Raw genomic sequence first — 23606 nt, forward strand, 5'->3', positions numbered from 1 at the left:
AATATGTCTTAACTCTAGCACAACAAAGAGCACATAATAAGCACTCACAAAATGATAGCTGCTATCATCATCATCATCATCATCATCATCATCATCGTTACTCTTTCTTAACCCATGCTTATAGGGAGAAAGTCAGGTGGAAGCAGCAAACTATTTTCCAGCCCAGAGTGCTGTAAGTTTCTACCTCTTCCCCACACATGGCTGCTTCTCAGATCACCCTCAGTTTGTCCTGGGTTTTCCTTTTGTGGGATGCCGAAACTCAAGGTGGAGCTCAGAGGCACTACGTGCTTTCATAGTCTTAATCCTCTTCCATCTTTCAAAGCTTCTGCTACTCAGGTCCCCCTCTGCAGAGTTAGATTGTTCTGAGACCCTAAAGGACCTTGCCTTAGACATCTTCCTGCATAAAAGGAGAACTTCCCCCATCCTAGTTGCCACAGAGAGGCCCTATAAACCCTTCATAAATGTTTGCTGAACCACACGGGACTAGGTTCAGTGCCAGCCATGGCTAAAAATCTTTCTAGTGCAAACCCCCACCATAAAATCTTTAACAATCTGTGCATTTTGGGCTCTGAAGCCAGCCTGAATGGGAACCACAGGGGAGAAAATTTTCCCTCTGCGCATCTTTTTTTTTCAATGTGTCCTCGAGCTTTCTGTTTCCTTATCTCTGAAAACAGAAGAAATACTAATCTTTTGAATGGTTGTAAGATGTACTGGTTAAGCCAGTAGCCTCTGAGGTCAGCGTGCTTAGATTAAGTATTGGTTCCATCACCTACTAGTTCAGTTTTAAGTCTTTTGAGCCTCAAATTTCTCCTCTGTAAAGTACTGCCTCATGTACCTGTACTGTGTGAGGGTTGATTGAGACGATACACATGATGACATAGTCCTCACCCACATACTTCCTTACTGATATTACTGTGGCCATGTTGGGGATGGAGAGCAATGGGGTAGAGAGAACATGGGGGCACACTTGGCAAGACATTGAGGTTTTTCTTTGTGCATCTTTGAGCAACCTGAATGTCTACTCCTCAGAGGCACCCAAAGAGGCATGGGGGAAGGCGTCTAATGACCTCTGGGTGAGTTTGAGGAAAACAACTTGTCATCCAAGGGTGGGCCTTTCTCTTTCCCAGTGAGCTCATCTCAGGGAGAGAAGCCAAGAGAGAGAGAGAAATGCCCCCGTCACCACTACTTCTGTAGGACCCGGGGCCTGCCCTTACATCTGTGCCAGGGAAGAGAATCCTGCGGCTCAGGGACACAGATGAGCCACCACCTGGAGCGGGGCGGGTTGGGGTGGGGTTATATCCGCTACTCCTCCAAGCCCCTGGGCGGGGCTTCCCATCCCGAGGAAGCAGCCCCATCAGCTTATCCTTGGGTGGGGTTTCCCAGAGCCAAGTGTTTAAAGGCAAATCATTGTTCTAAAGTTCCGCTAAGTTTTAATGACCAGCCTGCTGAGAACTCCTCCAAGAACAAAGTGAGATTTTTTTTGAAATCCAAAGAGAGTCAAAGGCAATTGAAAGGAAGAGAAGTATCTGGCCAAGTCTCAATTCTGAAACCTTCTGTGCAGAGACTTGGATGAGGAAGAGAGCTCAGACTTGGTGGGAACAAGGCCCTAACTCCATTCTTTTCATTATGATCAAGCAAAATCATTTCACAATGGGTCTATCTTTTGTCTGTAAAATGGGGCCGATATCATTTGGATCCTAGGAAGAACCCTCGTCTAGGAAATCCAGCAACCTAGTCTCTTTCAGTCCCAGCTTACCAGGTACTTTCTACGAGAACTTGGAGCTCTCTTTCCCATCTCAGGTCCTCGGTTCTCTCACTGAAACATGAAAGGCTGGACTCTAGACTTTTTAACAGTTCTATGGCAATGTCTAGGTCAATGGGCCAATGAGGGTTGAGGCAGAAATGCGATGAGGAAGAGAATAAATGGATAAAAAGGTTGGACACATCTGAGAAGCCTCCTCCAAAATCCTGCAAACAAAAGATACACCCCTAGCAGTTGAGGGCCCTGTGCTGTGTCTTCTTCGATGGCCACCAACCTCTCCCCTTCTTTCTTGGTGGCCAAGATCCTGTTTGGTTCTTTTATTCATGCTCCAGGTAACTGTATGCTCAGAGAACGCTGACACCCTCCCTGATTCAGGGGTAAAACCTGATTAATTAGCTCCAAACTAGTTTTGATAATTCCATTCCTTTTTCTCATGATTGGTTTGGGAATAGTCTTTTACCTCGTTTTTGACCTGTGAGACTTTGTGTGTGGGGTGGGTGGGTCTCCTTGGGGATGTGGGGAGGGTGCTTTTGTGGAAGGCTCATTTACTTCTCTCTTTTCCTGCTCCTGGATGTTTTCATGACATATGGAATCGCCGTGTCCATCTTAGAACCACAGAGGAAAGACGAGAGAGCTGCAGAAAGGTCAATCTGAGACCCTGAGGCCATGAAGTCATTGAATTAACCACTGTGATGCTACATGACCTTGGAACTTCTTGTTACATGAGCCAGTCAATCCTCTTTTTGTTTAAGCCTCCATTAAATAGACATTCTATTACCTATGACCAAAAGCACCCTATCTGATGCACCCCAGTGTGAAGATAACAAGGAAAGTGGTAATCTGCTGTCCCCACATTCAGTCTCAGCTCCTGCCGTCTCTCATAGTCTGAGTAGCTCCAAACCTTGAGAAATTCTAGAGTTTGAAGATTTGTGTGTTTTTTTTTAATTTATTATTTATTTATTTATTTATGATTTTTTTGTACGGCATGATCCTTAGTACATGCCAACAGCATCGTCTGATACTTTGCAGAAGAAACAATCTATTCCAAGGCTGGAACAAAAAGTGGCTCTGTGGGGCTTTCTGAAGTACGGTGCTATATTGTACTGTATGGGAGACTTAAGGAATTTTCAAGGACAGTTTTGATCATGGCTTTGTCATTAGAACATAAAGCCTTCATGAGATGCAACTAACCTGTTCAATAAGCACCGGGCACAATGGGAACAGAGAGTAGCCCCAAAGAAGTAGAAAGTAGGGATCATTATAAGTTGGTTGAAGAGACAAGATTTAAATGGCAGAATTGATATAGAGGATAGAAAACAGATTTATGTAAAGAAATTTCTCCAATGAGAACAGGAGGTTAATGGGGCAGGCAAGTCTGGAAAGGCTCCTTCTCCTGAGGCTGGACTAGATTATGCTGCTGTAATAAATGGCCCCCAATCCTGTGGCTTGAAACAATAAAGCTTTAGTTCTCGCTCATCCTGCATTCTGAGCTGTTCCCCTGTCCACTTGTGGTCCTGTGCATTTAAATGTTGGTGGAATGAAAATCACCATTTTGGAAAAGGAAGTGGCTTTTTTATATGTATAAGCATCCTCCTATAAAGAAGTTCAATCATCTTGCGTCTGCAGGTTCTCAAGACGAGAACTTTCTCTGTCTTCCTTCCATGATGTGGGACCCGCGTTTTCATACCCAGATGGTCCATAAAGTTGCTTTGTTTTCCAAAATACAATTTTCTCCAAAGAAGGAATTTTGCCTCTAACTTTTAAAATAATAATTTTATGTTCTCATAACTTATTATTAGGATTAATGTTTTAAAATTAAAACATTATGTCTATTTCCTATCACTCTTGCCATGAAATGACAAGCTATCTAATTTAAAGTTTTCATGATTGCTCGCTAACATTGTGAGGAGATATATATATTTACGTGTAATATCTCTTTCTTATAACCATATATCTTTTTAATAAAGATAGTATTGCTTACAAAAGAAATGATTGTAGCAGAGAAAAGATTCTCCCCAAAGTGGGATAAGATATAGAAAGAGACGGGAATCAATACATGTAAGTGAAGTTTTTATACAACAAAGAGAATTATATTTGCATAGCTAACAATACAAGTACTATTTCCAAAATGATTTTCATATATAATTTTGGTTATAGATTGTATCTATTAGCTATTGTTACAATAATCAAATCATCTTGACAAATCATCTCCAAACTCAATAGCTTTTATCGTCTCAATACTCAATAGCTTTTATTGTCATGCGTATATGCAGTTAGGTTGGGAGTTGGCTGACCTAGACTTGGCTTAGCTCCAAGGTGCAGACTGGGAGCAGGTCTGCTCCCTATGACTCTCATTCCCTTGCAGGCCAACTGGGGTATATTCTTATGCTATGGCAGAAGTGCAAGAGGGCAAGTACCACCAGACAAGCCTGTTTCAATACTTGGATTACATTATGGCCAAAGCAAACATCAGTGGGACCGGGAAGAAAATTGCTGCAGTGAGAGGAGGGAAATGAGTATTTGCTAAACAATAATTCAAACTATTCCATAAACTAAATATCATATAACTGTTCACCATGCCCAGCATTCTGTGTCTCTCTGCCAGCCAGATCTGACAGGCAGCAACAGTGGCTTCAATCCGGAGGGGCTATTACATGCAAGGTGTCTCAGGGAAATAATTTATTCATGTGGGAGCAAAGATTCTTCTCCCAGAACATGAATTTTAGACAAAGGTGACAACTTCCTTGCAGCAAATTCTTGAGAGAAAATTGTAGGACACATCACCAAACTGACCCAATTTCTACAGCCTAGTGTGAGAAAAATATTTGCACCATGCAACAAATTGTAGCTCATGAATCTCGAGTAATCCATTGTGCATATATCTTGTAAAATGAGGCTTTTGAGAATCCAGAATATCAAAGAAGGCAATGCAATGAATGCTAATGTTTTAAAACTTAATTAATTTTATATTAGTTTATTTAAAGTATCGTGTAATTGCAAACAATTGTTATTGGTAATTGATCCTTATAAAAACACTGGAGCATTGTACTCTTTCCTGTACACATCTCTGGTTTCTGCATGTGTGTGTGTGTGTGTGTGTGTGTGTGTTTTAAAAAACGATAACATTTTATTACTACCAGCAAGAGTGGCCTGCATGGGGTGGTGGGTGCGCCGGGCTCAGGGCACATGTGGTCTGTGAGGAGATGATGGTGATCGGGAGGCCGGAAGGAAAGGCATGGGTCCAGAGCCAGCTAGGACTCCTCAGATATACTTCTGGGAAAGGGGAAAGGAGTCATGGCAAGCTACTGCCATGCTGCCAATAAGATTAAGAAATTCTTGGAAAGCTAGCTGCCCGTCAGAGTTGATGTCCAATTTCTTCATCATGCAGTCAAGGACACCGGGGTCCTTCTGGTTCTTGATAAAGGCAGCCAGTTCTGTATTCTTGAAAGTCAGGAACTCGGTCTTAGAGATACTGCACTTGTTACGGTCCTTTCCAGCGTACCTCTGGAAAACAACAATCAGACACTGAATGGACACACCACTCCATCTCTGTAGGGCTGGACATTTTTGCCTTGTCAAAGAGGAGTGAGGTGCAGAGGCTGTGAGCGGGGAGCTCTAGGTGGGGACAGCCCACATCTCTGTTTCTTGATTTAGCACAGAGGCTGGTAAAGTACATCATGTGGGTTAAATCTGGCCCAATGCCTGTTTTTGTAAATAAAGTTTTATTGGAACCCAGCCTTGCACATTTGTCTGTTATCTGTGGCTGTGTTCTGCCTACAGTGGCAGCTTAAGAAGGTGCAACAGAGGACATAGGGAATGCAGTTAGCATTAATGTAATGGCTAGGTGGAGAGCCAGAGGTGAGAAAAAGCAATTAGGGGAGATTGTTTTATAAACTAGATAAATATCTAACCAATGCACTGTATATTTGAAACTAATAAACAGAAATGACATAACCGCAAAGCCTAAAATATTTATTATTTTAGTGGCACAGAAAAGATTTGCCAATCCTGATTTAACATAATGCTAGATAGTTGAAATTCTGGAATTTGGGTTATTTACACAGGTCTGGGAAGAATATTGCCCTTGAGTCATCTTTAGGGAAAATTATTGAGAACATCAGTAATGTAAACAAATATTACAGATATCTTAACCTATCTTATTAATACTTGAGGTTATGAGCACTCGTTTCCGAGTGGGCAGTTATAATACCAATTATAAAATTTGTATCTGTTGTTAATGTAGCCCCTGACAAACTCTCAAGTATCACTTTTTTAACTTTTAAGGGATGATTTTTCTTGCAAGAAATCTGTTTTTGAAAATATACTTGTCATGACTTCAAACTTTCCGTTAACATAGGGCGTTCCACCTCTATTTACATACATCATTACATCTGAATTAATGTAGTTTTACATTATGTATTACGTTCTTAGGTATTTCAAAACACCAGCCCTTGAACTCTTTTTGGAGGTTAGAGAGAGTAAAATCTTGTATCTTGCCAGATATTCACTCTTGGAGATAGTCTGACAGTTTAAGAAAAAAAGGAACACTAAGATTTATCAAGACTTGGAGAGAAAGCATATCTAGATTTTAAGAGTGTGAGCACTCAGCTATTTCCAGTAGGTATGTGGAATTTAATAATCTGGTGTTGTCACTATTGGGTATTGAATTAGATTCAGATGTGTATGTTTCAGTGTTCTGGGATTCACTGTAAGCCAATAAGACCTCAATATGAGGTGTGGATTCTGAAGTTCTCTTCTTTACTCTGGGCTAAAAATAGAACTGTCTGTAAGATACAGGGGACTCAGAAGTCAGAGGTTAGGTAAAAACAAAGGAGATGCTGACTGCCCACACTTCTGAAAGGAAGAGGAAGCTTTCCCAGTGGTTAGCTGCCAGGCAGGTAAGGCACTGTGGATGATCATCGGTGTCCTTTACAAGTTACATAGAATCGGAATGTGCAAAATGACAGTTAGGTGTGTCTATCCATGCCAACTGAATGTACTTGGCTCAAATGGCACTGTTCTGTTATTTTTCAGGAATCGGATGGGAGAGTGTGCTGCTAAAGGGAGATGAGGAAGCCTCTGATGCCACAGAAACATCCGGTGCAGACATGACTGTTAAGGTAAGTGGTCCTTTCTCTAGTTTGATTCTCAAAGTGCATCTCTAGAGGAAAGGGAGCCTATGGCAGACTTCTAGGGGCAACATAAGCAGTGCCTTCCACCCTGCCTCCAGCTCTCTATTCACTGAAGCATCAGCGAGTGAACCAGACCTGAGAATTCCTGAAATTTGGGATCTGGATTAGAAAACCACCTGAAAGCTAGAATCCAACATGTGATTTCCAATGAGCCTGTCATGGGGTCTCCAGTGAGTATCTGCAAGTAGGTTGTCTGTAAGTGGTAACCCCATGGGCACACTGAAGCAAATCTGAAAATTCTGAGCTGAGAAACCAAGCCCCACTGCGCATTGTGAAGAAAGGTCAGAGAGGCATAAAGTAGCTTTGATCTTGACTCAAGATTTCCACTGATGTCAGTAGGAAGGCAGCACATGGTCCACTCCAGCTGGAACGCTAATAGCCAAAGGTTTACAAAATGAGTCATCGGGAAATCAACCTAATTATCACTGTTCGAATTAAATGCATGAATTTGTAATCATTGCCTAGATTAAGGAATCCATAGCAAAATTTATCGGATTCAACCACTTCCCTCTATTGCTGGATTAGACACAAAAGAGCAGTCCTTCTCTCTTGGAATTCTGTTTGTTTTGGAAAACAAAGGCTGAGGGTGGGAGGGCTTTCTGACATTTTTGCTTGAATGATTAAAATTTAAATATATGTCATTTATGAATTTTTCTTTGAAAAACAAAAAGTACTGTTTCTTTTTATATTGAGATATTTCACTCCTGGATTTACTAGTAGAGAATGTACTAAAGAATATACAGTATGAATTTATTCAAGCTTTCCTTTGTAATGTGAAGTCTGAACTTATGTTATCTATGTTAAAAATGTTAGAGGAAGCAAACAAAAATACCAGAGTGAAATTAAATGCAAGATAAGTAGCAGCCTGATTGGTCAAAAAAGTCAATTAATCAAAATAAGTATCCAGTGCTGAAAGTTCGTATGCTTGTAATTATGCTTAGCAGAATTTGCAAGACAATAATATAAATTGCAATGATGTGTTAGTGTTTTACTGGCCATTACTGCAAAGACTGAGAAGTTTCAGAAGTCTATGGATAGAGACGGATTACGCCAATAGTAAAACTTGGATTTAGATGTGTCGTTTTGGAATCTGACATTGTTTTAAGAATTAGTTTCTGAGATGTATTGCTAGTATAGCTGTAGATGTAGTGCAGACATTAAATGATCAGAAAAACTACAATTTGTTTTATAAAAGCAAATGGAATATTCTGATAGAAGCAAGTCCTAACCAAGTCCCACTTTATAAGGTTGCTACTGGATCGGTCTACTTATCCTTGGTACAAGGATATTGGCTGAATTTATATTTGGATCTATCCAGTTTAGATGTCATTCTCATTCTCCCTCATTCTCTTCTCTTTTGATGAATACTAAGGGAATTTTTTTTATAAGAACAGAGAATTATAGTTCACAAGAACTGAACCTACTATGAAGAATGAACACCATATGCTTTAACAAGTTTGGCAAAATAGAAATATATTTAAATACCTCAACAGATTTGTACAGACATTATTAAGTTCCCCTTATTGCCAGTCTCTTCTCACTAAAGAATATGCAAAACCTCTAGGTGGCTATGCCTTAGAGAAATACCTCTGTTTAGATATTCTCCTTTAGGTTTCCCAATAAATCAGCACTCACCAATTTTTTTCCTTTGGTATCGTGCAGTTTCCTACTCCACACTGCTTTATGTGTCTGTCCTGTCCTTCTATCCATCGTAAAGTACTATTTTTCACTGTATTTATAAGCACCTGATGTTCAGTAATTAACTACAGATTCCTCATCATATATTTATGTATCTACAGCTATTTCTGTTTCTAATAGCTACTTCACATATTCTTGCAATAACCGCCATTCCTGCCTTTTGCCATGGGGAAAAAAAAAAAAACATTTATTATAATACCACACGATTCATTGACACCAAGGAGAATATCAGCAGAAATCACTAAAACAGTTTGGTTTCTTCTTCTTGTGATATACATATCTACCTTCATGCTTAAAATTTTTCTTTCAGAAAAAGGTACGGAATTTTTTGCAATGTCATAATTGTCTGATTGTGATTTTTGTCTACTATGTGTTGCCTTTTAATACCATGTCTTATTTTGAAATGACAAAATTGTGCTTCTTAAAATATATATGACTCAGATGAGTGAATTCATTCATAAACATCTGTCATTCTGAGGAGCATCTATGAAGAGCATCTATGTTAAAAAAAAAAAAAACCCTAAATACAATGACATAGGTGAGAGCATCGTATGGGCCAGCTCAACAATTTTAAATCACTCAATTTAATAGGTTGAATTGTGAACCCCTTCCTCCACCCACCAAAACAATATGTCCAAGTCCTAAACCCTTTGTTTGGAAAAAGAGTTTGCAGATATAATTACATTAAGAATCTCAAGATGAGATCATCCGGGATTAACTAAGTAGGACCTAAGTCCAATGATACATGTTCTCATAAGAAGCAGAAGAGGAAACACACATGCAGAAGAAGGCTATGTAAAAATACGGAAGCAGAGATTGGAGTTATATGCAGGCGCAAGCCAAAGAATACACCAGAAGCTGAAAAAAGCAAGGAAGGATTCTCCCCTAGTGTTTAAAGGGAGCATGGCCCTGCCAATATCATGATTTTGGATATCTGGCCTCCGAAATTGTGACAGAATAAATTTCTGTCATTTAAAACAAATGTGGTAGTTTGATTTGGATGACCTAAGAAACTAACATACTCAGACCTTCCAAGAATGATGCCTACTCTTTGTGAGTGCCAGTGTCACAGAGACAGATACATAGAGACAGATAAACCAATATTATACACATCCATTACTATTTTCCTATTATACCTATTATACCATGTTCATCCTTTAAAAGTTGTTTTCACCCATTTTTGTTTTAAGAGAACCACTAATCTATTTCCGCCTGTATTGTCATTCAGTAAAAGAAAAGGAGAATCATGTTTCAGGATAGCTTCTATATTATGTCTTATTCTGTTTTGCTGCTTGTCTAAACTTTGATTTTTAAAAAAGGTACGATTTGGTACTTTCTAAAACATGCCTTACCATGAGAATCACCTGCAGCAGTGTCAAAAACAGCAAAAACACAGCTTCCTAGGCTCCTCTCAAAATTCAGATTCAGAAGATTTGGGTTTGAAAATTAGCATTTTCATAGGAGGTACAGGTGACTTTAATGGTCAGTTTGGGAAAATGTCTTATCGTACATTAAAGCAGTATCTGGTGTGGCTGCATGAGCCCTACCACTGCTCCCAGCTCTCTAGTCGTCCAACTGGTCTGAGAAAGGACTTGGAAACTTACCTGTTCAAAACCCTTTGATTATATTCCCTTTGAACATTGATGAAGGCCCAGATGCCTCTCCCTGGCATTCCAGATTTCCTTACTCTAACTGTAACTTAATTTCTATCCTGTCTTCCTCTGTGTCTCCCTCTACCCATTCTTGCCTTCTCCACTCAGCCTACTTGTAGCCAGAGAGATTTTTTTAAAAGGCCAATCTGAGAACATCGCGCTACTCAAAGCCTTGCCGGCCTTCCCATTGCTCTTAAAAAATAGACCAGACTCCTACAGGAGCTGTGCTTTTTAAAACCCCACGGCTTTCAGTGTCACATTTGGGTTTCTTTCTCCTTATTTTATTTTATTTTATTTTTTATCTTTTGTAGATTTTTGGTTTGTGGTTACCATGAGGTCCATTTCTTTTTTTTTCTTTCTTTCTTTTTTCTGTCTGGTTATTTCCTCCTCAGAGCTCACTTTTTTTTTTTTTTTAATTCACTCCTTTTTATTAGACTAGCAATGTTATATTTTTTTAATTGGGAACAATATACATAAAATTTACCCTTTTAATCATTTTAAGTTCATAATGTCATTCATATTGTTCTGCAACCATCACCACCATCCATTTCCAGAACTTTTTCATCATCCCAAACTGAAACTCTGTACCCATTAAATACTAATTCCTTATTCTCTCTTCCTCCCCATGAAACACGAATTACCCATTCATGCCTCCCTCCAGCTCAGGACAACCACTACAGCGTTAGATATTATATGTAATAATCTTCAGTTGTCCTCTCAAAGGGATTTTCGATACATCCTGTTAAGTCAAAAGCCAATAAGATGGCTAAGCTTCGACCTAGCATTTTAATATCCCCTGGACAAGGCAAGTTAGAAAGGCACTTTACATACATTTAAGAATAATGTTCCGAAATAAAGTTACTAGGCAGCTGCTAGATGCTAGAATTTTAAAGGATTTGCTGGTCAAGGAACTTCCTTTTTCCTGGGGAGTGACCTGCCCAGGGCCAGCATCCCAGAAGTATCCTGGCTTTGTTCAGCTAGGTGTCTTGCTGGGAGCCACGCCTTGCACCTGTTTGGCTCTGCATTGTTTTCTTAAGTTGTGTTTATTTGGTGACTATTCAAAACTACATCAGTCCATGTTAAAACTACATCACTATTTATTAAAGAAACATCTCGGGTAGAAATTATGTGATTTGGCTGCTATTTTATTTTATTTTTTATCTTAATTCTTATTTCGTTATTATTTTTATCAATTATAGTTGACATTTAATATTATTTTATAGTAGTTTCAGATTTGGGGCTGCCATTTTAATCAAATGCACTAACTAAATCCCAAATGTTATCTTTATACCTTGTCCATTTGTTTTATATAAGGACAAAAAACTATTTTCAAAAAGGAGCATAGAAAATTCTACTACACCAGAATTTTTCTCAGAAAGAAGCTTTGTACGTATTTACATTGTTAAAAGATAAACTGAGGTATATTAAAAATTTTTAAGTTTATTTGACCAAAATCCATTTAAACTGGACAGCCCCACACCAGAAGTGGTAAGGGGAGCTCAGTGGACAGGAGCGTGGAAGAGAGATATTTTTTTTTCTCCAAGGCATAAAAACTTTTTTTATTTTAAAAAATTCTTTACATTCTAGGTTAGATGTTTTTTTTCCATCTACCACGAAAGAGTGTTTCATTTATAGGGACACAGGCACGAGTAATTCCGTACGCCGTGAAGGCCATGGAGACACATCTTCTGCAGAGGTCAGGTTTTGATGTCAGCATATAAACTGGAAATGAAATGTCTCAAATGGCTCTCAAAGATCCTTTCAGACTTTCTGCCCTTGGCAATTCAGAGCCAGTTTGGAAATTTCATGTGCCGGTTTCCTGTATTTCAGCAGTAGCTTGCTTCCTCTTCCATGGGAAGCAGAGGCCCACTCCTATCCACCCCCTCGAGTTTCTCACCATCCCCGAGTATTTTCACCATCACCTCCTTGCTTTGGCTTTTCTTAAAGTCCTTGCCATTAAGAGGCAGCGTAGTGGTGGGGAGAGACTTTTGCGGAGAAAAAGCAGAAGCAAAGAAAAGCTTTGGTTGATGGGCTGTAGCTTAAAGCCTCATTGGCCATTTGTGATTGGTTGTCCTTGGCACTTTGATTTTGTACCGTGGAGGCATTCACGGGCTTCAGTTTTGGTTTGTTTATGTAGGCCACCATGGCATTAGAGCCACCTCAGTCTAATGGCCTCCTCGTGAAATTAACTTAATGACATAGACAATATTTCTCACTTGTGCTTAGACAAGAAAGAAGATAAGTACCATTAGGCAAGTTGGAGATTCTGGCTGGAAAACATTTGAAAGAGACACATTTCCTAATCAAGGACATGGGAAAGCCACGTTAAAAAAAGATGTCACGTCTCTATATGTGTAAAACTTGCTGCTGGGAGAAAGATTGTTCTCCTGGAAGGACAGATGTTCTCCATTACAAAAGGGAAAAGCATTTAGACTCTTCCTGTGGTGAATTGAGGCCACAGGTTACAGCTTTCTTTGGATGTGGCTTTTAAAAAGCCATTCTGCTGAGGGCCTTTTGTTGCCAGCAGCACTGAGCCAGTTGTCCTTTGTATTTGATAATGACGACATTGAGAATTGTTTTGTGCATGGCTTTGGACAAAGAGGCACATTTGGAACCAGGAGTCCTTTCTACATTGTATACATACATAAAGATGGCTCTAAATTTGCTTCCTTGCCAAAGGAAATATTTTATTGTAGATTTTTTAAATCCTTGAAACTATTTTGAATAGTGGATCTCAGAGGGAATTGGCAGTGGGGGAATAGGAGACACACCAGGACTGTTTGGATAAATTTTCACAGTGCACCCTCTTGTCTTGACTTTTTTTTTTTTTTAAATATGCATTTTGCATATGACAAGGTAATGGATGTGAAAGGCCCTGTCGTAAATTGTAATATGCCTCATCAGTATTGGTTATTATTATTCCTATGTATCACTCACTGTTTGTCAAATAAAATGAAAGGAAATCAGTAAAGTCATACCCATTGACTCTCAATTATTTACGTAAAATTAAGGAATATTCCTGGTGAATGAAAGATCTCAGGTACCTTCTTTACCATTTTATTTCTTCACCATGCTCTCCTGCTAACAATGATAGCTAATATAGATTGAGCATTTGCTATGAGCTGAGTTCTATGTGAGGTTCTTACATGTACCATCTCATCTAACCCTCCAAACAACCTTGAGAAGGAGAATTATTAATCCCATTTAACAGGTGTGCTGACACACAGTAGAGTTAAGTAATTTATCAAAAATCTCAAAGTGAGCATTAGAAAGATACTGTTTCACCTCTCTATTTGAATATTAATGAATGCAAATTAATTTTACTATTAGCTAAAGCAGAGGAGCCCCAAGGATAGGGCAGGAATGGCTTTGCCAGATAAACTCCTGGACACCCAATTAAATTTGAATTTTAGATAAGCAATGAATAATTCTTTAGTATTAGTATGTCCCAAATATTGCACGGGACATACTAAGAAATTGTTTATTAGTTACCTAAGTTTAAATTTAACTGGACACCCTATATTTTAACTTGCTGAGTCTGGCAACCCTAGGCAGGAGGGGTGCTACAAAAGAGATGAAGGGAATTGCTTAATGCATTTGATTATTGTGACTCGAGATTATGTGTGGTTTTATATGAATAAACTACAAGTTTTATTCATTTCAGGGATGACACTATATTATATTCAGCTTTAAATCAGAAAATATACAATTTCACATTCACACAATAAACAGATATCCGATCAACAGACCTCTCCTAGTATACTTTTTTCCCTAGAAAATGAAAGCTTTCAAACCTGACCAATGTCTAGATCTTGTCCAACAAACTTAAACGGAGTCTGGAGGCTTTGCTAGAGAGAAATAATAAAGATTTATTTAAGGGTCTTAGAGTTTGCAAACTGGGAATGCAGCTAGGCAAAAACCCAGGAATGTTTTAAAGAAGAAAGAAAAGCTAAAAGTTCTCTTAGCAGAAAGTACATTCTTGAGAATTATTAGTCCAGCATTCTTTGCCCTAGGATTGGTCCATTACAGTAATCAGTCAGATGTCTGGCAGATAGGATGACAGAGGCCAGGTTGTCTGGAAAATGGTACCAGGAAGGCTGGTCACATCTGGTGGTGATATCAGGTGGACATCAGGATACCCTTCATGGGGCAATCAAAGGGCTATCTTGAGGTTTGGTATATGTCCAGTTGTACATCCAGGTATTGACGCAAGACTGGAAAGTTCAAACGAATGTAAGTTCTCAGGCTAGTTAGAACAAGAATGGAGTCTTTCCTCAAGGCTCAAACTTCATAATGTTAATCATCTTAGCAGTTCCCTATTTCCACTCTTTCCTCATTTCTCACTTGTGATCTGGCACATGCTTTAGTTTTCTTTTAGTGTTAGCAGAATATACATAAATCTTAAATGATCATAAGAAATATTCTCAATATTAATAACAGTCACTCTCATTTGAAAGATATTTTTGATTCAGGTTCCCCAGGCTCCCCCAAGAGCTGAACCAACTAGACAATAATTCTCCTAAGCTTAGAGTGGAGTCCCTCATGGGTTTTATCTGTCTCTGCATATGTCCCAAAAGAGAGGTCACATTTCTGTATTCATCAGGTGTATAAACAAACACAACATTCTGTTTTTATGATGGCACAGGTGCCACCTTGAGATGCAGTGATAATATCTAATGCCATCCAATTTTGTAAGACAGCTTTTCTCACTGAAAACATTTTAGTATTTATTATAAAGTTAAGCTCTGATGACTGTCTTTGAGAGCTTGTTGAGTGTACTTAGCTAAAGCTTCAATATGAGCAATAACACCTTCAATTCTGAAGGAAGGTGCAAAAATAGCTGCTAAATGATTATACCAGTGAAAAACAGATCTAGTCCATCGTGCTTTTCATAAAAGGGAGGTTAGCAGGAGAAGAGACTGAAGGGCAAAAGCATTCTTTAGTCCATGGATATCCAGTAGTACATCTCCCTACCCAACTTGGTGGGTAGCCAAGGGTAGATATTTATGCCACATAGCCATCATGTTCCATTAGGGGCTACCCAATAAATTCCAGTCTTCTTTACCGGTCTGTCTCAAACCAATCTGAACTTTTTAAATATGTAAGAGAATTATACTGATGGTTAGGTATTTCCCCTAACATTCTAGTACTATTAGGAAATTCTAGTCGAGAATGGTTCCTTGTTCCCAACAGGAAAGAGCTGACGAGCTTAAATATCCACATCCAGGAATTAACCATACAAATCCATCCCACATATTAACCAGTTGTTCTGGTGGTTTTGTCAGGATTATTACTTTTTGCAGTCCTTAAGGCTGCTCAAACAGTAGCATTACAGGAAAAGGAGAAACCATGACCAGTTGTTTCCATGGTATTCTTAATAGGTCATTTGTCAGATGTCTGCAGTTGTTGTAATATCAGCTGAACTGAAAGGTGAGCTTTATTGTTGTTGTTCTATAATCAGTGTTTGTAAGGCTTTGCCATCAGTCCCTTGGAGAGGGGAAACCCACCAAGGTAAACCTGAAGTATTGGCTATGGGTATTTGACCACAAACCCAACATTTACTTTGGTTTGTATATTGAGCCAAAGTAAAAGCCCATTGAATAAAAACATTTCCATTAAAAGAATAACAGAAAGAAATAAGCAAAAACATAAACAGTTGTTTAGTTAACATTCTAATCTTGGCTTCTGCGTGGAATGGTCTTGAGATCTTTGTTTGAGGTGGTCTGCACTTGCCCTTTTTAAATGAGAAACGTGAATGCATGAGTCAACACCTTTTAACTTAGCAGCACAAAGATTTGTTAGCAAAACCAGATATGACCTTTTCCATCTGGGCCACAGAGAATCTTTGAAAAAGATTGATTAGATGTCTTTTCCAGTATACATGGTCTCTAGTTTGGAGATCGTGTTGTTTTAATTCATCAGTCTGTCTAATTCTATTACTATTGAAGGATTCTGCTACAAGCTCAATGTGTTTCATAGCTTTTATAAGAGTTCTACAAGATTACATTATACCTCCTTTTACTTATTTCAAATAGAGACAAGTTATGTTGTCCAAAAGGAATAGATTATGAATTCATTAGTACAATCATTAAAGTCTTTAGCCAAGATATATTAAGACTCTCAGTAAATTTTGCCAATGAGTTTTATTCTACCAGCCCAGAAGTCGGGAGTTGGTAAACACAATGAAAATGTTATCATATTGACCAAATTTCACAAATGTGTTTTAGTATTTGTCCTGTAAAATGAGTTCCCCATCACTCTGTGGTTCTAGGGAAAAACCCCAAATAGGAATTATATTTTTTCTGAAACTATTTTTGCTACTGCCTGAGCTGTTGCTTTTGTACATGCGAAAGCTTCAACCCAAGGTGAAAACATGCAAATCATTACTACATTTCTGTATCTGGAAACTTAAGGTGATTAAATAAAATCAAGTTACCATACTTCAAAAATCAAGGAAGGTAAGAGAAAATGTCCTATTGAACTATGTAAAGGTTTTCCAAGATTCTAGTTGTGACAAATAAGACATTTTTTATATATGTTTGAAGTGATTTTTGAAAATGGGTTCCAGAAATACTAATGGCCCCATTTGAGCAAGTTATCAGTGTCCCAGTGAGTTAATTGATGAAGGTAACTTTTTCTTGAATTACTTCTGGTAAAAGCAGTTTTTTATCTGACCCATACCAGAGATCCAATTCTTTATGGTATTTACAGCCAGCTCCCAGCCACTTTATTCATTTTATTTATTTATTCATTCATTCATTCATTCACTTATTTATTTATCTGTTTGTTTGTTTGTTTACTTGTTTATTTATTTATTTCCCTTTCTGATAAGGAAGCTTCTTGCTGTTTTTCTTGTATTAATTGGTCTAAGTTCGGTTTTGGAGAAGCTAAGACTATTATTTGTGGCTTCGACGTTTGTGTAATAGCAGCTTTTGCAGCTTGATCTACAATTGCAGTTCCTTTTGTTAACTTCAAATCATCTTTCATGTGTCTGAAAATTTTTATAATAGCTAAAGCTTTTGGTAATTGAGTGCTATCCGATAAATCTTTTACATAAGCACTATTGTTAACTGGTTTTCCAGAAGAGGTTGAAAACTCTCTGTTTCCACAGTATTCAAAAATCAAGAACAACCTCAAAGGTGCATCTGCTGTCCATATAAATATTGACTATTTTGTCCTTTGCTCTGGTAAAAGGGAATAACTCAGCTTGTTGAGCAAATTTAGCCTGTGGAGGTGGCTTGGCTACAGTGACCAACCACAGAGGTGATTGCAAATCCAGTTCGATAATGTCCTTCTGAAGATTTAAGATATGAGCCATCTGTAAGCCAGAAAATTTTAGTGTTTTCCAAACGATTTTTCTTTAAATCAACTCTTGGCATTAATAATTGGTCTGTGAGTAAAATGCAATCATGATCAGAATCATCAGCTGGCAGGGGAAGCAAGGTTGCCAGATTCAAAATATCACATTTAGAAATAGTAACATGAGGTGGAGACTATTAAAATTTCATATGAATTAGTGTACTCACAGACAAATGTTGGGTATGATGTGATTCCAACAAAGCTTTTATGGCATGAAGTACAGATTCAGTAAAAGAGAAACCAAAAACTAATTCTTCAATATCCGCCCTTAACATGGTTGTTGCTGCAAGGCTCTCGGGTGGAAAGGGGAAGAGGGATCTTTGCCACAGAATCAAGCTGTTGGCTATAATAGCCAAAAGGTCTAAATTGGTCACCCTGTTTCTGAGCAAGCTTGCCTAAAGCATTTCCTTGTCTTTCATGTACCAAAAGGACAAAAAGGCGAAGCATAATTGGGTTGTTCTAAGGCAGGCAGAGGCAGGAGACTGTCTTTTAATTCATTAAAATGCTTCGGTCTCTTTTTCTGTCCAATGCAAAAGTTTAGGACTTTCAGCTTTTAAAAGCTCATATAGAAGTTGTGCTATTAAGGAGAAATTTGGAATCCAGTTGTGGCAATATCCAGCAAGCTCTAAAAAATCCCCTTAATTATTTTTTATTGGTGGGTAGAGAAAAAGATTGAATATTTTTAATGCATTCAGGATTGAATAAGAGACCTTGATTAGAGCTCATGGGGGCCAAGTAACCATAGTCTAGGCCAATTGTAATTTTTCTTTGGATACTTATGTCCTTTCTTTGCTAATTGAAATAATAATTAAAGGCTGTCAGCTAAAGAAGCTTCCTCAGAAGAACAAAATAACAAATCATCCACATAGTGCATCAAAGCGGCATTATTAGAAAAAACAATATCTTGAATATCTGCCTTCAAAATTTGGAAAAAGTAAGTTAGGCTTTCTGTACCTCCTTGGGACATAACAGTCCAGGTGTAGTATTGATGCCAAGTGAAGGCAAACAAAAAATGTCTATCAGGACACACTGGTGTATTAAAGAAAGCATTGCATAGGTCTGTAACAAATAGGAGCTATTTGCAGAAATATTTGAGAGCAGAGTGTGAGGACTGGGCACCATCGTATGCCAGGGAACCACTATATTATTTATTGCTCCTAGATTTTGCACAGATCTCCATCCTCTCCCATGTAGTTTTCTCACAGGCAGGATAGAAGTATTATGTGGGCTACTACAGGGCACAATTAACTGTTTAGAAATGTATTCATCAATTCCAGGTTCGATGCCTTACAAAGCCTCAACACTTAAAGGATATTGTCTTGTACTGGGAAGAGGCTTCAAAGGGTCTATCTGAATTTTAATAGGAGGAGCAGAATGAATTGTCCTGTATCAGTAGAGTGTGATGAACAGAATCCAGCAGAGTATTTAAGAGGTGATGATGTTCGATGTGATTTGCTAGCATCACAGGCTTTAATACAGGTATTTGTAAAGAAAGTGCCCTAGTGGCAAAAACTGAGGGGTCAGACAAATCTAGAAACATTGCTACTTTCAGAGAAAAGGAAATATGAGCCTGATAAAGCTCAAGGAAATCCCTAACAGGTGAACTGGAGCTGGTGCTGAAGGCTCAACAAGAAACCGATGTTGTCCTTTACGGGGGCCCAACTAGAAAGGTAAGGACTTAGTCAGAGGGCTATTGGAAACAACCGCCATTTGTAGTTTCAGTACTCTAAGCAAAGGAGACAGGAAGGTTGGTGGGTTTTAGTACAGAATGAGCTGCTCCAGTGTCTATTAGAGCAGCAGTAGAAATATAGAGATTTCAATTCTCTTAACGAATTAGTATTTAACAAAGGGAATATCCCCCTTTTACCTTCAGAGCAGCCATAACTTATTTTAGGTACTGTTGGTATTACAGCAACAGATGGTTGTTTTTCCAATCGCCATTTGAGCTTACAGCAATCTTTTTTTCCGTGTTCAGGTTTTTTGCAACAACTGCAAATTGCAATTTTTCTGTTGTGGCTAGAGAACCCATTCTGATTTTTCGATTCTGATAGGTATTTTCATTGTTATTGTAAACTCATGACTTGGGCTGCTTTAATTGGATAAGTCAATGCCTGATTAATTTCCCTTTTGTTATATTTCTCTATTGTTTTGGATAGCTGACTGCCCAAATTAACTAAATCATGAGTACTCATAGTGGCCCAATTCATTTTTTTTTTTTTTACTAGAGCACTAAATTCATCATCTAATCCATTTAAAAATGTATTCAAAAGAGATTTCCCCTCTCTTGACATTCTCAATGCCTGAAAACTGTAACAATGTCTTTTCAAAGGGTCCCCACCGTGGCAACTGTAATTCTGGATTATGTTTTGTATCAGAATTCCATCTAGGTAAAAACAGAGGACAGACTGTAATGTTTACAAATAAATCCAACTGGTGTTGTAAGATGGGGGATGCCAACTCTGTAGCAAATTTACACAGAAGATGTCTCCTTATGAAAAACAACAATGGCAAAAACACGTGGTATTAGAGAACCCAAAAATAAAAACTATGAACCCCAACAGAAGGAGGGAGGTTAGAACCAAGAGAACTCGCCACTGGAACACCAGAGCCATCAGGTGATGACAAAGCACAAAAGTCTCAACGCTGAAACTATATATGTTGAATGAACTCAAAAAGAGTCTGGAGGCTTGGCTAGAAATAAATGATAACGATTTATTCAAGGGTCAAACACCCAGAAGTGTTTCAAAGAAAAAAGAAAAGTTAAGAGTTCTTAGAGTAAAAAGTACATTCTTGAGAATGATTAGTCCTGCATTCTTAGCCCTAGGGTTGGTCCAGGACGGTTATCAGTCAGAAATCAGACATTCAGGATGACAGATGCTAGTTAGTCCGGAAGATAGGGACCAGGAGGTCTGGTCACGTTCGGTGGTGATGTCAGGTAGTCTGGATATGTGAGTCCTTCAGGCAGTAATCAGAGGATCATCTGGAGGTTTCATACATGTCCAGATGTATATCTAGGCATTGACACAGAACTGGAAAGTTCAAAACAATTTAAGTTCCCAGGCTAGTTAGAACAGGAATGTAGTCTTTCCTCATGCTTTAGCCTCCATAATGTTAATAGTTTTAGCAGCTTGGTTAAAGGCTCTCCATTTTGTATATTCTCTATCTTCACTCTCCTCAGTCTGTCCCTCAGGGGTTTCTCTACAAAGCGAAACTATGGAGAAACTCTGCCCGCAGTTTGTTTGTTTGTTTGTTTGTTTGTTTCTCTTGAGTCTTTAAAAAAAAAACCCAAAAAACAAAATACAAAAACAAAAAAAAACCTTCCTCAATCTGAGTATGTTATGATCTTTCCAAAGCCTGTTCTAGGATTTTCATTCTAGTTGGGCTATCAGCATTGGCCTGATTTCATTTTCTGTAGACAGTTTCATCATCCTAATTTTTAAAATGTTGATGAAATTTTGTGTGTGTGCTTTTACCAAGTCTATTACTTAGTAAAAATCCCCTCTTTCTGAGTGGTCACCTCCTAAAATAGAGGACACTGACCTGGATAGTCCTAGCAAAAATTCTGACACATTCACAAATATTTCCTGAATACACCAGTGCATTTCCTCCTATGGATATTTCCAGTGATGGGAGCCAATAACGATAATAAAACTCTGGAAATAGTCTTTGTCCATGTATGTCAAAGCCTATTTGCAGATAAGCCTGTCTTCTTATGAATTATCTGCCCTAATCTAATTAGCTTTGAAACAGAGCTCATTTGCAAGTACAGAACTAGGGCAAGCAAACCAAACCTAGAAGCCATTGGCAGCACCCATTGGTCTTTGGTACTCTTGGAAGATTACCAGTCTGCTTCCCGCTTGGGCAGGGGTTTGCCCAGCCAGTTAATTTATAAATAAATTATCATTAATATGTAGTAGCATTTGGAATGGTCACAACTTATTCCTGAAAAACAAATTATTCATGTGGCTGTTTACAGTAGACTTTATCCTTCAGAAACAGATCAGGAATCACAGAGGTCGCATAAATCTTGAGTGTCGTTCTCAAGAATATATGTTGGATTCATAGGCAGAAAGGTCTTGCTTCATTATATAAGCACTTAAGATAGTTTAAATGAGCATCTATTGTTCCTCTCGATAAATTAGCATAACTTTACTCGTGCAAACATATAAAGTAGGCTTCACAGCTCCTGACCAATAAGGAATCTTTTATGTAATTGTGTTTGTTCTTCAAATGCAAAGCTGGAGCTTACCTGATGGGAGAAGATTAGATTTTCCTCCCAGAGCTTTGGTTGTTTTTCACACTTGCCCTTGGATCTTCATCCTATCAACATTCTGATTACATTTTTCATTACCATTCTACTGCAGTGATTTATGAATATGATAAAACAGAACTGCCTCTTCGGTAAATAAGGGTGACTGGGCCTACAGTAAATAAAATAGATCTTTTATCAAACCTAGAGAAATGCAGCATGCAGATGCCTTGCAGTATTTATTAGGAAAGCACTATGCCCACCATGCCTGATCTGGGGGCAGTTCCTTTTAGTTTTTCCTAAGACATTTGCATTTCTCTGCTATACAGCATTTGTTAACTTTTAGGTAAAAACTTATTGAATGTTGTGTTGCATGCTCTTATATGTGGCATACCACATTTAAACAGGTTCAAATTTTGAGGGTGATATTTCCAAATAATGTCCATACATCCTTTGGAAATTTTGAAAACAAAACCTTATTTAAGTAGAGAAATAGACAAATATGCACCCACTGAGTCATTTTAAAAATTATTCTTAATGCGTTTTAAATGTCAGTTCTTGCAAAGAAAATACAAACAAAACCCAAATATAAAAGAAATTTCCAAGTTTATATTAAGTTTATCCCATGAGTGACATGGGAAAATCCCTCTTAAAAGCAATGACATCGCAAAACAGGCATAGAATCTTTTTCTTTTCAAATAAAAAATACATCCTGTTTCTAAGCTTTTTTCATTATATTTGAGTTTATTAAAATAAACCTTTTTCTCCATGTGGATTTTATCAAGCTTTCTTATCCTACAATAGTGGTTGACCTACTTTCCCTATTTTCTTTTCCTCTCTCAGCCTTCTTTCTTCCTTCCTTTCTTCCTTCCTTTCTTCTTTCCTCCTCTCCTCTCTCCCTTCCTTCTTCGCTTCTTTCTTCCCTTCCTTCTTTGTTTCCTCTCTCCTTCCCCAACCCTCCCTCCCTTTATTTCTCCCAGCATTCACTAAGGGCTAGGCACTATGTAACTTTACCTGTGTTATTTTATTTGACACTCACAATATGCCATGAGATAGGTATCTTTATTTGTCCCAGCCGTACAGTGGATGAAGAAATCAATGCTCTGAGAAGGTAAGTGACTTTTGCAAGGTCATGAAATCTGTAAGAGTAGAGTCAGAATTGAGTCCTAGACATGTAATAGTCCAGAGCCAACATTTTATTGCTTTCCATACAATGAGTATTCCTTTTATAATTGGGAAGATATTTTAATGAAAATTTAATGACAGGAAAATAGCTATGATCCTCTAAAAGAAGGAATTAGTCAAGAACCAGTCTGATGTCAGACCACTCTGGCTTTTTGGATTAGCCACAGGGAAGTTGCAGAGCAGCAAACTGAGACAGATTGATAACAACAAATAGTTAACACCTACTGAGAATCTAAAGAGTTCTATGGCCTTTATCAGCATTAACTTATCCAGTGCTCACCGCAAATCCATGATACAGGTACTCAGTTGTTGTCCTCATTTTAAAGACTAGGAAACTAAGGCCCAGGGGAGTAAGGTAACCTGTGGAAGGTTCCTGCAGAGCATGTCCTCCCAACCACGATGACAGACCACTGCTTGCCTGTGATCCACATGTGCTTTTCCTTTTCTTGGGAAATGCTGAGCCAGTTAACTTCTCAACCAGCCATTCACTTGGAGTTCAGATACATAGC

At 38.3% G+C, this 23606-nt stretch overlaps 1 protein-coding gene across 5 annotated transcripts in view; it reads left to right on the forward strand.

Moving 5' to 3' along the window:
- Nucleotides 1–23606, forward strand: part of PALM2AKAP2 (PALM2 and AKAP2 fusion) — a 301504-nt gene that overhangs the window by 168226 nt on the left and 109672 nt on the right. For all 5 annotated transcript variants that reach the window (XM_039870672.1, XM_039870670.1, XM_039870673.1 and 2 more), the window contains one exon: nt 6797–6882. In XM_039870672.1, the coding sequence (XP_039726606.1) occupies nt 6797–6882 (86 nt within the window). The remainder of the gene's footprint in view (nt 1–6796; nt 6883–23606) is intronic.

Source organism: Pteropus medius, unplaced genomic scaffold (assembly GCF_902729225.1).
Source record: "Pteropus medius unplaced genomic scaffold, Ma_sr-lr_union100, whole genome shotgun sequence".
NCBI classification, from domain to species: domain Eukaryota; kingdom Metazoa; phylum Chordata; class Mammalia; order Chiroptera; family Pteropodidae; genus Pteropus; species Pteropus medius.